The sequence below is a fragment of the Juglans regia genome, chromosome 2 (genome assembly GCF_001411555.2).
Source record: "Juglans regia cultivar Chandler chromosome 2, Walnut 2.0, whole genome shotgun sequence".
In the NCBI taxonomy this organism is placed as follows: Eukaryota; Viridiplantae; Streptophyta; class Magnoliopsida; order Fagales; family Juglandaceae; genus Juglans; species Juglans regia.
In genome coordinates, this window is record NC_049902.1 from 22,603 (window position 1) to 36,233 (window position 13,631).

General features: G+C 35.0%; 1 protein-coding gene across 7 annotated transcripts; it reads right to left on the reverse strand.

Moving 5' to 3' along the window:
• Nucleotides 1–4,555: 4,555 nt before the first annotated feature.
• Nucleotides 4,556–12,624, reverse strand: LOC109000478 ((+)-neomenthol dehydrogenase). 7 transcript variants are annotated; one of them, XM_035687590.1, is made up of 6 exons: nt 12,537–12,624; nt 12,116–12,261; nt 11,936–12,034; nt 10,879–11,137; nt 6,821–7,015; nt 4,556–5,161 (listed from the first exon to the last, which is right to left on the reverse strand). In XM_035687590.1, the coding sequence occupies exons 3-6, from the start codon at nt 12,025–12,027 to the stop codon at nt 4,772–4,774; spliced, it is 936 nt and encodes a 311-aa protein (XP_035543483.1). In that variant the 5' UTR covers nt 12,028–12,034; nt 12,116–12,261; nt 12,537–12,624; the 3' UTR covers nt 4,556–4,771. The 7 variants fall into 7 exon arrangements, with proteins under 7 accessions (XP_035543483.1, XP_035543486.1, XP_035543487.1 ...); XM_035687593.1 differs by having other exon boundaries at nt 12,116–12,253; nt 12,537–12,612; XM_035687594.1 differs by lacking the exon at nt 12,537–12,624 and adding an exon at nt 12,364–12,511 and having other exon boundaries at nt 12,116–12,253.
• Nucleotides 12,625–13,631: the final 1,007 nt, after the last annotated feature.

Genomic DNA, 13,631 nt, shown 5'->3' on the forward strand with positions numbered 1-13,631 from the left:
TTATTACAGCAACAAACATTGTTTGCTAAAAGGTCTAAATGTCGATTTGGTGTCATGGAGGTTGATTACTTAGGCCATATTATTTTTGGGGATGGTGTAAAAGCAGATCCTGCCAAGATATCAGCCATGGTGGAGTGGTCTCTTCCTAAAACAGTTAAGGCTTTAAGAGGGTTTCTAGGCCTAACTGGTTATTATAGGAAATTTATCAGGAATTATGGTTCAATAGCTACCCCATTGACCATGTTATTAAAAAAGAATTGTTTTGTTTGGACTGAGGAAGCTGAGAGAGCTTTTTTGCAACTCAAGCATGTTGTAGCTCATCCTCTAGTTTTGAAGTTGCCAAACTTTTCTAAGAAATTTGTCATTGAATGTGCTGCCTCAGAAGAAATTTTAGCAAGGCACTTAAAGGTAAAGCCTAACTTATGAAAAAGAATTTCTTGGACTTGTAAGTGCAGTGGGGAAATGAAGACCTTACTTGCTTGGTCAGCCATTTAAAATTAAAATTGACTAGCAAGCTTTAAAACATTTGTTGGAGCAGAAGATAGTTACAGAGGCACAACACAAGTGGATCTCGAAGCTCATGGGATATGATTTTAAAGTGGAGTATAAAAGGGGGAGGGATAATAAAGTGGCTGATGCACTTTCAAGGAAGATACTGCTTCTTTGGCATTAATTTCTTTTCCTACACCTGTCTAGATAACTGAATTGAAGCAAAGCTATTCAGAGTTCTCTCACATTACTCATTTAATTGATGCATTAAGGAAGGGAGAACACGTTCCTAAATAATTTTCTATGCAGCAAGGCCTTTTACTTAGAAAAGGCAAAATGTTGATTGTTCCTGATTCTTCATTTCAAAAGAAGGTATTACAGCATATCCACTACATTCCAGGGCAGATCATGTGGATTACCATAAAACTCTACAGAAAGCTTAAGGCTGTGTTTGGGTGACCAAGTGTCCTCAACACTTTCCAAATATTCTCGTACTTTTAAAAATACTTCACATACCAAACAACTTAAAATACTCTCAATGGGACCCATAAACTCACTTCAATCTCTACTCATAACTATTCACAAACATTCTATAATACTTATCACTATTATATATAAATAAAAAATAAAATCACTATAATATTTATAACTATTAAATATAAATAAAAAAATCGTCACTATAATATATAAATAAAAAATAAAATCACTATAATATATAAATAAAAAATAAAATCACTATAATATATAAATAAAAAATATTTATCACTATTATATATAAATAAAAAATAAAATCACTATAATATTTATCACTTTTAAATATAAATAAAAAAATCATTATAATATATAAATAATAAAAAATCACTATAATATATAAACAAAAAAATATTTATCACTATTATATATAAATAAAAAATAAAATCTCTATAATATATAAATAAAAAATAAAATCACTATAATATATAAATAAAAAATAAAATCACTATAATATATAAATAAAAAATATTTATCACTATTATATATAAATAAAAAATAAAATCGCTATAATATTTATCACTATTAAATATAAATAAAAAAATTATTATAATATATAAATAATAAAAAATCACTATAATATATAAATAAGAAATATTTATCACTATTATATATAAATAAAAAATAAAATCACTATAATATATAAATTAAAATAAAATCACTATAATATATAAATAAAAAATAAAATCACTATAATATATAAATAAAAAATAAAATCACTATAATATTTATCACTATTAAATATAAATAAAAAAATAAAATCATTATAATATATAAATAATAAATAAAATCACTATAATATATAAATAATAAATAAAATCACTATAATATTTATCACTATTAAATATAAAAAAAATCATTATAATATATAAATAAATAAAAATCACTATAATATATAAATAAAAAATATTTATCACTATTATATATAAATAAAAAATAAAATCGCTATAATATATAAATAAAAAATAAAATCACTATAATATTTATCACTATTAAATATAAATAAAAAATAAAATCATTATAATATATAAATAAAAAATAAAATCACTATAATATATAAATAATAAATAAAATCACTATTATATATAAATAAAAAATAAACTACTATAATATTTATCACTATTATATATAAATTAAAAATAAAATCACTATAATATATAAATAAAAAATAACATTACTATAATATTTATAACTATTATATATATATATAAATAAAAGCATTATAATATTTATCACAATTATATATAAATTAAAAATAAAATCATTATACTATTTATCATTATTATATATAAAAGTAAAATAAAATCACTACAATATTTATTAATATTAAAAAATCACTATAATAAAATCATTATAATATTTATTACTAAAAATAAAATCACTATAATATTTATGGGACCCACACATTTATCAACTACTTACTCAAAAGTCAACAACTCAACATACTTCACACATCCAAACAACTCAAAATACTCTCAATGGGACCCACAAACTCACTCTAATCTCTACTCATAACTATTCACAAACATTCTCAACACTTCTCAACATTTTTCAACACCCAAACGTACCCTAAGACAAATTTTTTTTTTTCGGCCTGGCATGAGAAAGGATATCAAGAAATTGGTGAATGAATGTGAAATCTATCAGGTTAACAAATCTGATAATGTTCTTCCAGCAAGATTGCTCCAACCCTTGCCTATTCCAGATTGATCAAGTTTGGTCATTTCTTTCCTTTGTCTCATCCATACACAGCATCTAAGGTGGCAGAGGTTTTTCTCTCTAGGGTTTTCAAGCTTCATGGTCTGCCTAGGACCATTGTATCAGATCGTGATGTTATCTTCACAAGTTTGTTTTGGCAAGAGCTGTTTAAGTTGCAGGGTACCATCTTAACCATGAGCTTAGCTTACCATCCTCAATCTGATGGGAAAGTTGATGCTTTAAATAAGGCTGTTGAATCCTACTTAAGAGCTTATAGTGGTTCTAAACCAAAAAGCTGGAGTACTTGGCTACCTATGGCTGAGTGGCATTATAATACAACTATGCATGCTCCCATAGGTGTTTCTCCATTTCAAGTTTTGTATGGGATGTCACCACCAAGATTGTTGTCTTATGTAGCAGGTACCATTGCTAATGTTACAGTAGATCAGTACTTGAAGACTCTTGAATAAGTGTTATCTTTGTTGAAGGAAAACTTGGCTAAAGCTTAGGATAGAATAAAGGTGTTTGCTGACAAGAGAAGGTCAAAAAGATCTTTTGTAGAGGGTGATAAGGTTTTTCTTAAACTTCAACTTTATAGGCAAAAATCAGTGGCCATGAGGCATAACATGAAACTTGCTCATCATTGTTATGGACCCTTTCAAGTCATTCAAAGAATTGGTTCAATGGCTTATAAGTTGAAATTGCCTTCAACATTAAAAATCCATCCACTTTTCCATGTATTCTTGCCTTAAGAAAAAATTGGGGGACCAGATTTCGCCTTTGCCTACTCTGCTTCCAATTGATGATAAGGGTGCTATTCAGCCTGAGCCTGGAAGAAATCTTGAGAGAAGAATGAAGAAGGTGGGTGACCATGCTGCTACTGTAGTGTTAATCAAATGGGTGGGTGTTGGTATAGAGGATAACTCTTGGGAGTTGTTGTACAAGCTAAGGTCCTTGTATCCTCATTTGGTGGGCACTGTCTTGTAATGGTCACGGGTGCTTTGGTGGCAAGGCCTTGAAGAGTTGGAGATTGTCAAGGGTGCTTCAGGACAGGGTCTTGAAGAAGAAGGAAGGTTGCGTGTTTTGCAAAAGGCTAGTAGGAAGGAGGTGGAAGATAGCAACTTTAACTACCACGGAATCTAAACGGGGAGTTTTAGTTTTAGTAATGCGGTGCGTATTGAATTAGAAGGTTGTTGGTGTCATTTCGCTGGTAGGATCTTCAGTTTTGAACGACCCCGTTTGGATTGAGAAACCATCTCAATTCGTTTTATTTCATCATTACAACTTTCTCAAATTTTTACACAAAATACTATAAATAATTCAACTTTTTCAAATCTCAATTCAACTTTTTCAAATTCTAAAATAATATTAAAAAAATAATATTCTAACAATATTTTATTCAACTTTTAACTTTTATTTCAAATCATCTTATCTCATCTCACTATCCAAACTGAAGTTTAGTTAAACAATATGTTTTGTCTTTAGGAGATTTTAGCTGCATTTTACAATTTAAGTCCTTGGATTTTGATACTCTTCATGATCTGCAACTGCGTGTATAAAAGCAATGCATAGCCTGTGTAATCTTCAGATTTTGATCATTTGAGTTCAATAAGAAATTTGAGGTTGAGAATTCCTTGAAAATTCCCTATCAAGTTTCACGAAGGGAATCTTGAGTTTGGAGATCACTTCTTGTCTAGAATTTCCTCTGATTACTCATTCCTTGTTAATTCTTCTGTGTTCTTGGTGAAAACAGCAATGCAGCACGGTTCTTGACATCAGGAACCTTACATCGAGACATCCAAATTTTCCAATACTGTAACTAGCTACTGTAACTAGCAACACCTTGTAAAACGTTTAGGGCCATTTTTCATTGCGGTTACAGTTCCTGGCTCTCATTCACCGATAAAATCCGCAAACCAATCCTGCAGTGTAATTTAGTGCAAGAAACATATTCTACAACAGTTCAAACTCTCCTATGGCTGTTTTGGGTTTTATACTAGCTCAATGCGGAAAAAACAACCCATTCTCAAACTCTAGAATTGGCATAACTGCTTTAGAAGTTTATCTCACGTCTCTCTGCAAAAAATTTCCCAGTTATTGCCTGGTCAGGAAGCAAGGCAAGCCATACTCCAGTATCAGCTCCTTCCTCAGCTGAAATGTTACCAGCATAACCTGTCATGGCAGTTTTCACCCAGCCCGGACAATAGCAGTTGATATAGATTCTGTGACCTTGATCAGAAAGTAATTTTGCCATTAGCCTGGTGTAAGCATTAACTGCAAGTTTTGACACCGAGTAGTCAGTAAAAGTTTGAGGCCAGCCAGCTGATGTCCAAGTGCCGTCTTCTACTTGTTGTAAAAAAGTAGATACGGTCTTATCAATCAGGTCAATTGAGAGCGAGTCCAAATCGCCTAGTTGTTGTCTGAGATTTACATCTTCAAGTCTCTGTCAATCCCGACCAACGAGAATAGAAATCTTTCAGACAGGCAAACCATGAGTAGTTTGGTATGGAACTTGGAAGAATCATTGAGAAAAAACGACCAGTCTTTTAAACCACATATTATTATTATTTTTCCAGTAGAATAGCATCACGTGATAGTATAAAATGGGCATTTGGATAACACCAAAAAAACTACACCTCAGATCACCATATGGTACACGACTCTGAAATTCTCTTATCACATAAACAAGCATATAAAAAGAGGAATAGGATGGCAGGATTTCAACAACGGTAAATACTAACAAAGAGTTAAAAAAATAAAGTGCAACAAGTCCCCCTCCCCAAAGCCAAAATTGCCTGGGAGAGGGGTCACTCCCTCCCGCCCACCTCTTCTTTCTTCTCACTTGTTTTCTCCTCTTTTTCTTCTTCTAGTTGCCTCTCTTTCTAAACCACTCTCATGGCCCTCATTGTTCCTGGTCAAGGCACTGCCTTCCACTCTTCTTTAATTTACACGACCACCACAACTAGACTCCTCCAATCTACCAAACATGCCAGGAACATGGGACTTTTGCTGGTGGTTCCCAGCATGTGAAGCACATGCGCCTCTTACACTAAAATCACCTGACTGGGGATATATTATTGGCTTCACACCAAGAAATATGGGACTAACTTTTTGTAGCCATTTCACATTTGTTGGTTTTATTTTTCGCTTTGAATTAACTTGTCTGAAATGTTGATTCGGGTTCTCCTCTGTTTGTATATATTTTAATTTAATAAGGAGAAATGATATTTGCAGTTCTATGATTTGCAAGCCCTGCACACTCCTTTTGAAAAAAGTGGATAATCTAGGACTCATATAAAAAATCATTTTTTTCCAAAGGGATTGTGCAGTGTTTGCACACCCTAAAACTGTATCTAGCATTGCTCTTTAATAAAAACATTATCTTGCTAAAAAAAATAAAATAATAACAAAGAGTAAGCAAAGGAAACTTGTTCACTAGAGACTAAACAACTAGTATCATTTGAATATTAAAATAAAAAGCTTTTGTACATACAGAGCAGTAAGGATAGTTAAAAGAGAGTCAAAATGTTCTTCCATATCAAGCCAGTTCCAATTCCTATCAATTAGGAAGCTACAATCTACCACATGGCACAACATGCATCTACATTTTAGGCTAGTTTGGACACTAAGATATTCTTAAATATTTCATTTCCAAACATCACTAAAAAACAAAAGACTTTTCAATTTCAAATTTTTAACTTTTTCATCTAATCATTATCCAAATACAAAACCTAATACAATTTTTACAAATTTCAAAACAAAATACAAAAAACAATACAATTTTTTCAAATTTCAAAACAAAAATAATATTAAAAAATTACATTCGAACGATTTTTTAACTTTATAATATTTTTATTCAACATTTTCTCTCTCCTTTCCTAAAACCCGATAAAACATTTCAACTCAAACAATTTCACTACTATTCACAGATATTCTGATATATTCTAAGTGTCCAAATGAGCCCTTAATTGTAAGTGGTTTGATTAAAATGATAGAACATGCATATTGTTGCAAGAAGAAGAAGCAAGATAGTTTAACAGAGGTTCAGAAAAATGAGAAAAGTGGATAGCAAGGACATGAAGGGTTTTAACGCAATACTTACATTCCTTCTGCCATTTAGTCTGCCTAAACGTGAGCTCACATTAATAATTCGAGCACCGGAAGTAGAAGGCTTCATTAATGGGATCATAGCTTGAATCATATTTTTGGTACCAAAATAATTGGTTTCAACAACCTTCTCGGCATATTCAACAGAATTATCACACCCGAGATTGAAATTAACACCAGCATTGTTTACCTGCAAAATATCAGTAGCTAAAGTACAATATAAATGAAAATTGAAATTACCCCTCTACTACTATACTTTGCAATCTTTTGGCTCCATCTAAAATTGATGCATAGCATTTAACATGTTTTAAGCCAAAATTCAATAAAATCTTACGTCCATTTCCTTTTCTTTTTTTTTTTTATCAGTAAAAGATAGATATTATATATATAAATAAAATAGGCATAGCCCTTATACACAGGAAGTACACATAAGAACTACTAATTACATTCTAAGAACGATCAATTAAAGACAAGAAATCCTGGACATTATCCTCATATAATACAATAGTGGAAAACCAACACATTAGAGTGTCGAGAAAAAAATTCTTTAGCTCGGTCATAGTGCGTTCCTTATCTTCAAAGCACCGCACATTCCTTTATGTCCAAATGCACCACATAATACACAACGGAATCATCTTCCACCCTTCTGCCACTTGATGGCATCCTTGCATCTTTGACCAACAACCCAACAAATCCACCACCCTCATAAGCATAACCTAAGCAACATCTACCCTTAAAAAGATCTTATCCCACAGCACCCTTGTTATCTCACAATGCAATAAGAGATGATCCACAAATTCTCCATTCTTCTTGCACATGTAGCACCAATCCAACACTACACATCCTCTATTCCTTAGATTGTCCGTGGTCAATATTTTTCCCAGACCAGCACTCCAAACAAAAAAAGCTACTTTAGAAGGCACACGAGACCTCCAAATATTCTTCCAGGAGAACGACGTAGTATCGACTTGTGTTGTCAGGATGCTATAATATGCCTTAACTGTACATAACTTGTGGTTATTAGACCTCCACTTCAAACTATCTCGATGTAACAAAGGAATCTCCATGGAATATAATAAGCTGAAAAATTCTGAGACAATAGGTAATTCCCAATCATGTAAATCCCTATTAAAAAGAATATTCTACTGATGCGCACCATGAGAAAATAAACGCACGTCCACCACTGAAGCCTCCCTATTCACTGCAATATGATATAAGGCCAGAAAAACCCTTTCCAAAGCGTGGTCTCCACACCACACACCCCTCCAAAATCTAATTCGAATGCCCTCACCAACTACAAAGCGAATTTGGTTTGCAAAACATGGCCATCACTTCCTTATATACTTCCATAAACCCACACCATACGCCCCTCTCACTTCCTTAGAGCACCAGCCACCCCAAGCGACACCATATCTAGCGTCAATAATATCCTTCCACAAAGATCCCCCCTCCAACTGATATCTCCAAAGTACTTTCCCAATAACGCTTTATTAAAAGTTCTCAGGTTACACACACCCAAACCCCCATTCACAAGTGATGCACATACAGTCTTCCATCTAACCAAATGGAATTTCTTCTCCTCCCCCATACCTCCCCATAAGAACGCCCTAAAGAGTTTATCTATTATATTCGCCACCCCTTCAGGTATAGGAAACAAAGATAAAAAATAAGTTGGGAGATTAGTGAGAGTACTCTTGATAAGAGTGAGGCAACCCCTTTTTGATAAATACATCTGTTTCCAGCTAGCCAACATTTTCTCTATCTTCTCTACTACTCCATCCCATATAGCTCTATTCTTAAAGGTTGCTACCAACGAAAGTCCTAAATATTTCATTGGGAAAGAGGACACCTTACAATCCAGAAGACTTGCTAAGCTGAGGATATTAGAGACCGCACCCACAGGAACCATCTCAGACTTGCCTAGATTCACCTTTAACTCTGACACAGCTTCAAAGCAAAGTAACAATGCTCGTAGAGTTTGGATCTAGCTTCTATTTGCTTCACAAAAGACTAACGTATCATCTGCAAATAGGAGGTGTGAAATCATAATAGGGCCACCAGAACCATTGCCCACCTAAAAGCCTGATAAGAAACCTCCCCCAACTACAGTCTGCACCATCCTACTTAAGACCTCCATAACTATAACAAAAAGAAAATGAGATAAGGGATCTCCCTGCCGCAATCCCCGCTAACTATCAAAAAAACTAGTAGGCATGCCATTAACCAAAATTGAAAACCGAGCTGTTGAAATACAATGACACATCCATGCAATCACCTATCCCCAAAACCACATCTCTCAAGCACATATAAAATAAATTCCCAATTCACATGATCATATGCCTTCTCCATGTCAAACTTGCACAGAACACCTGAACCTCCCTCTCGTACTTTGTAATCCAAGCACTTATTTGCAATGAGTACTGAATCAAGGATTTGTCTTCCTCGAATAAATGCATTCTGGGACTTGGAAATAATGTGTTCCAACACCGAGCTAAGTCGATTAGCAAGAACCTTCGAGATAATCTTATAAATACTACTAACTAGACTTATAGGCCGAAAGTCTTCAATAATCAAAGCCACGTGTTTCTTGGGATGAGAGCAATACAAATCGCATTAAGTGATTTTTCAAACTTTTGAAAAGCGTGAAATTCACTAAAAACCTGCATAACGTCACATTTCACAATGTCTCAACAAGTTTGGAAGAAACCCATTGAAAACCCATCCGGCCCCGGCGCTTTATCCTTTGCCATGCCAGATATGACCTTGTAAATTTCTTCTTCAACAAAAGGTCTCTCCAGTGCACTCACACTCTGCGAGTCAATTGCCTCAAAATGCAAGGCATCAAGCTTCGTCCTTCAAGGAGCTGATTCTGTGAGAAGGGTCTCATAGTACTATATTATATGGCTTTCTAACTCGGGAGGAGAAGATAGTACCTGAGTACCCGATTGCAATGACTCGATAGCATTATTACGCCGATGCGAATTAGCCACTTTGTGAATAAACATTCGAACACCTATCACCTTCTTTCAACCAAAGGGCCTTGGATTTTTGACGCCATGAAGTCTCTTCTGACAACAAAACCCTCTCCAAGTTTGCCATAACTGTGCCCTTCCTCAATAACACCTCCTCCGAGTTTTCACCCAATAACTCTTTATCCTCAAAGTCTTGCAATTCCTCCAACAATGTAGTCTTCTGATTGTCAATGTGACCAAAAATCTCCAAATTCCACTTCTTCAGATCTTGATTTAGTGCCTTCAACTTGTCTACAAGAATGTAACTTGGAGTAGCAACGAATTGATAAGAAGACCACCAATCACGCACCATTTCTACAAACCCCTCCGCTGTTAGCCACATATTTTCAAACTTAAAATACCGGCGCCCCCTATGCATACACCCACAATCCAAAAGGATAGGAAAATGATCTAAACTAACTCGAGCTAGTCGTTACTGCCTTACTTCCGGATATTTAGCTTCCCACGAAGGAGATACAAAGAATCTATCAAATCTCAACCAAACCCTCCCATTAGACCAAGTATACTCACCCCTACCAAAGGGAGATCCATGAGATTCAGATCAAAGATGAACTCACTGAATTCTTCCATGGCCAAAGAATGTCGACATTGTCTTGATCGCTCACTAGGAAAGCAAATAGTGTTAAAATACCCCCCATGCACCACGGTACCTCCCATAAGGCATACAGACCCACCAGCTTCTCCCACAACCTTCTCATATCCCTATCCACATTGGGATCATAGGATCCTGCAAATTTCCATTCCCATCCATCAACCACATTTTTGAAAAGGGTCGCAACCGAGAACTCTCCAATACACTCCTCAGTCAATTCAACCACTCTTTATCCCATATAAGTAACATTTCCTTTTTCAATTCAACCATTTCCTTTTTCCATAGCTTATCCAAACGGAAGTCCTTTCGCAATGAGTTGCACGATAAGATTGGTACTGCCTGTCTTGTAAGCTTAAAGTATAGCCATAACACAGTAACTTATATCCAACAAAATATGATACAAGGGACATTAAGGTATTGAAATATTACCAGGATATCTAAACCACCATAATTTTGCTGTAGCCACTCAGAAAGTTCTTTGACAGATAAAGGATCTAAGACATCTAGTTGATGGAAGAGCACATTAAGACCACCTTCTTGTAGAACCCTGGTTGCTTCAAGGCCAACATTATTGTCTCTTGCTGTCAATATAACTATCAATCCATTCACCGCAAGCTGCCTTGAAATCTCAAATCCAATTCCTCTATTACCACCAGTTACAACTACAATGGTTTCTGAGGACCACCACCTACAAATACATCCAACAAGATTTACGATACTATGAACTGTCTGTTATGAGGAATTGTTGTATTAAAACCAAGAAAGCAAGGATGAATATAACAAATAAATGCCATTTTTTGTGCAAACTCAAAGTTGATGCCCACCATTAAAAAAAAGAGGATATTTACACTTGTTTCATAATGAGATGTGGTCATTGCATCTATCATTGATAACATAATATTATATATATATATATATATATATATATATATATAAAAAGAGAAAGTGAGAGAGAGAGAGTTATTATGTTCTCAAACTGGTGTGTGGAGCACAAAATCCATATAACTTAAATAGTAAGATTTGAATTGTAAGATTCAAAATTCAAAATTTATCTTCCAAATCTAATCATGACATGTAAGAATAAAATGTACTCCACGTACCAGCTTGAGAATAGAATTTTTCATATATATATATATATTTGTGTGTGTGCATGCATGAGGAGACGGGTATATCAGTCCATTTATAGGCCGATTAAAGCTTGAGGAGCCTAACGAGCAGTTCCTAGGCCATCATCGCGTTTGGTTTGGCCAACTATTAATCATCTTATAATGCATTTGAAAAGTATTGGAATAGACATACCTATAAAAAAAAAAGTATTGGAATAGACGTGTTCGTTATTCAACAGTCGTAACCCAAAAAATTGAGAGTTCCATTTTAGATAACCGGTGAATGATTGCAATTTGTAAAAGAATCGAACAAAGCCAAACGTACCCAGAACGTTAAAATGAGATTGGGATATTTAAGTCAAAACAAGCGAAAAATAAACCTCTGGTGATCGGAATAGGGAATGGTCCTGAGAAGCGATATTTCCTGTAATCTCTTCTCTCTTCTCTCCTTTGCTCGTTCTTTGCTACCCATCTCTTCGCTTCTTTCCCAAATTAAAATTAGAATATTAAAAATTCAGTGTAAACAATAATTGTGGTTCGAGACCCCCGGAGAAGGATACCTTTCAGAGACACCGCGGCTGAAGAACCACCGACGTTTGAACCATGTAACTAACGGGTTGGCTCATGTGTATTCATTGGCTCAAAAGAGACGAAAAACAGCTTCATCACAAAATCCAATCATAAGCAACCCAAAAAACCTGAAAAACTGAAATGAAACTAGTTATTGGAAGTTGCAATCGCCAAGAACGTCAAGCTTTTCATCATTCTTTTTAAAAAAGCGCCACAACAAGCCCTAAGAAACTATCACCACTTAAATTACTAGTCAGATTACTCATCAAGCACGAACGGAGTACATGATTGCATACATCCAGGTCCCTAAACAAAACCCTAGCATCTAACATTACTGGAAATGGAAACGGAATAAATAACAAAATTCTTCAAGAGGACAAAAATACGCTCAGGAGTCAGGAGTAGAATTACCAAAGTACAAAATGGCCTTCAGCAACACGCGCGCGTCCCAAATTGACCCAATTTTGCCTCTTCGTAACTAATTAGCCAACTATTCCGTCTACCAAAATAATAGATATCTAAAATCCTGCCTATACTTAAACAATAGTTCTATATACAGTCGCCTCGCGTAGTCGGCTGTGCAGTCGTCTGATGTGGCGTCATGCCACGTCAGCCTTTAAAAAAAAAAAAAAAATGAAATGAAACGAAAATGAAAAGCGGAGCTGGGTCAGTTCATTTCGTTTCCCGCTCGTGGTTCTTCGTGTATGCGCCGGGCGATTTGGAGAAACAGAAGCCATTGATTCTTCGTGTATGCTGGAGCGAGTTTGGTCTGCAGATTGAAACCCAGAGATCGTCGGTGGGTGCGTTGGGCTGGGTCACGGCCGGTCTGCGTTGGGCTGGGTCAGGTTCATGGGCTTCGTTTGGGTTCGTTTCGTGGGCTTCAGCGGGTCAGTTTCGTGGGCTTCGACGGGTCAGGTTCGTGGGCTTTGGTGGGTCAGGTTCGTGGGCCATCATCTCGGGTCAGCTGTGGGCGAGCGTTTCGGGTCAGCGACGTGGGTCGGTTTGACGGTCATCTTCGTCCCCATTCCGTCGCACTGTGGGTCAACTTCATCTCTACTTTGATCTGGAATTCTGCCATTTATTTGATTAAATGTTGTGGTCACTGACATGAAGCAAGGATTTAGTTTGCTTATTTTTTTTCTTCTGTGATTTAGGTGATTTTTTTCTTCCATAGATTAGTTTTTTTGTTCACAGCACGTTATGATTTAGGTGATTTTTTTCTTCCATAAATTAGTTTTTTTGTTCACAGCACGTTATGATTTAGGTGATTTTTTTCTGTTGTAATTTAGTTAATTTTTTCCTTACACAACCTGTTATGATTTAGATTTGATATTGTTAAATTCAAAATTTTTGCATTGCATAGAGTTGTTTATGTGAAAATTTGTTAGCTGAACAATTAATTTAGTGGTTAAATATTAATATTGTGGTTTAAATATTATGGTTTAGTTGTCGTTAAATATACAACAGGAAACATCAATAATTTTGTGTATGAAATTGTTTTCTGCA

Bases quoted from the DNA above. Each gene is read 5' to 3' on its own strand.
- LOC109000478 (XM_035687590.1), bottom strand. From the start codon at position 12,027: ATGGGTAGCAAAGAACGAGCAAAGGAGAGAAGAGAGAAGAGATTACAG. The intron at 11,138-11,935 runs GTTTATTTTTCG...ATGTATTTGTAG, and splicing joins CCCTATTCCGATCACCAGAG to GTGGTGGTCCTCAGAAACCA. The intron at 7,016-10,878 runs GTAATATTTCAA...GATATTTTGCAG, and splicing joins ATGGTGGTTTAGATATCCTG to GTAAACAATGCTGGTGTTAA.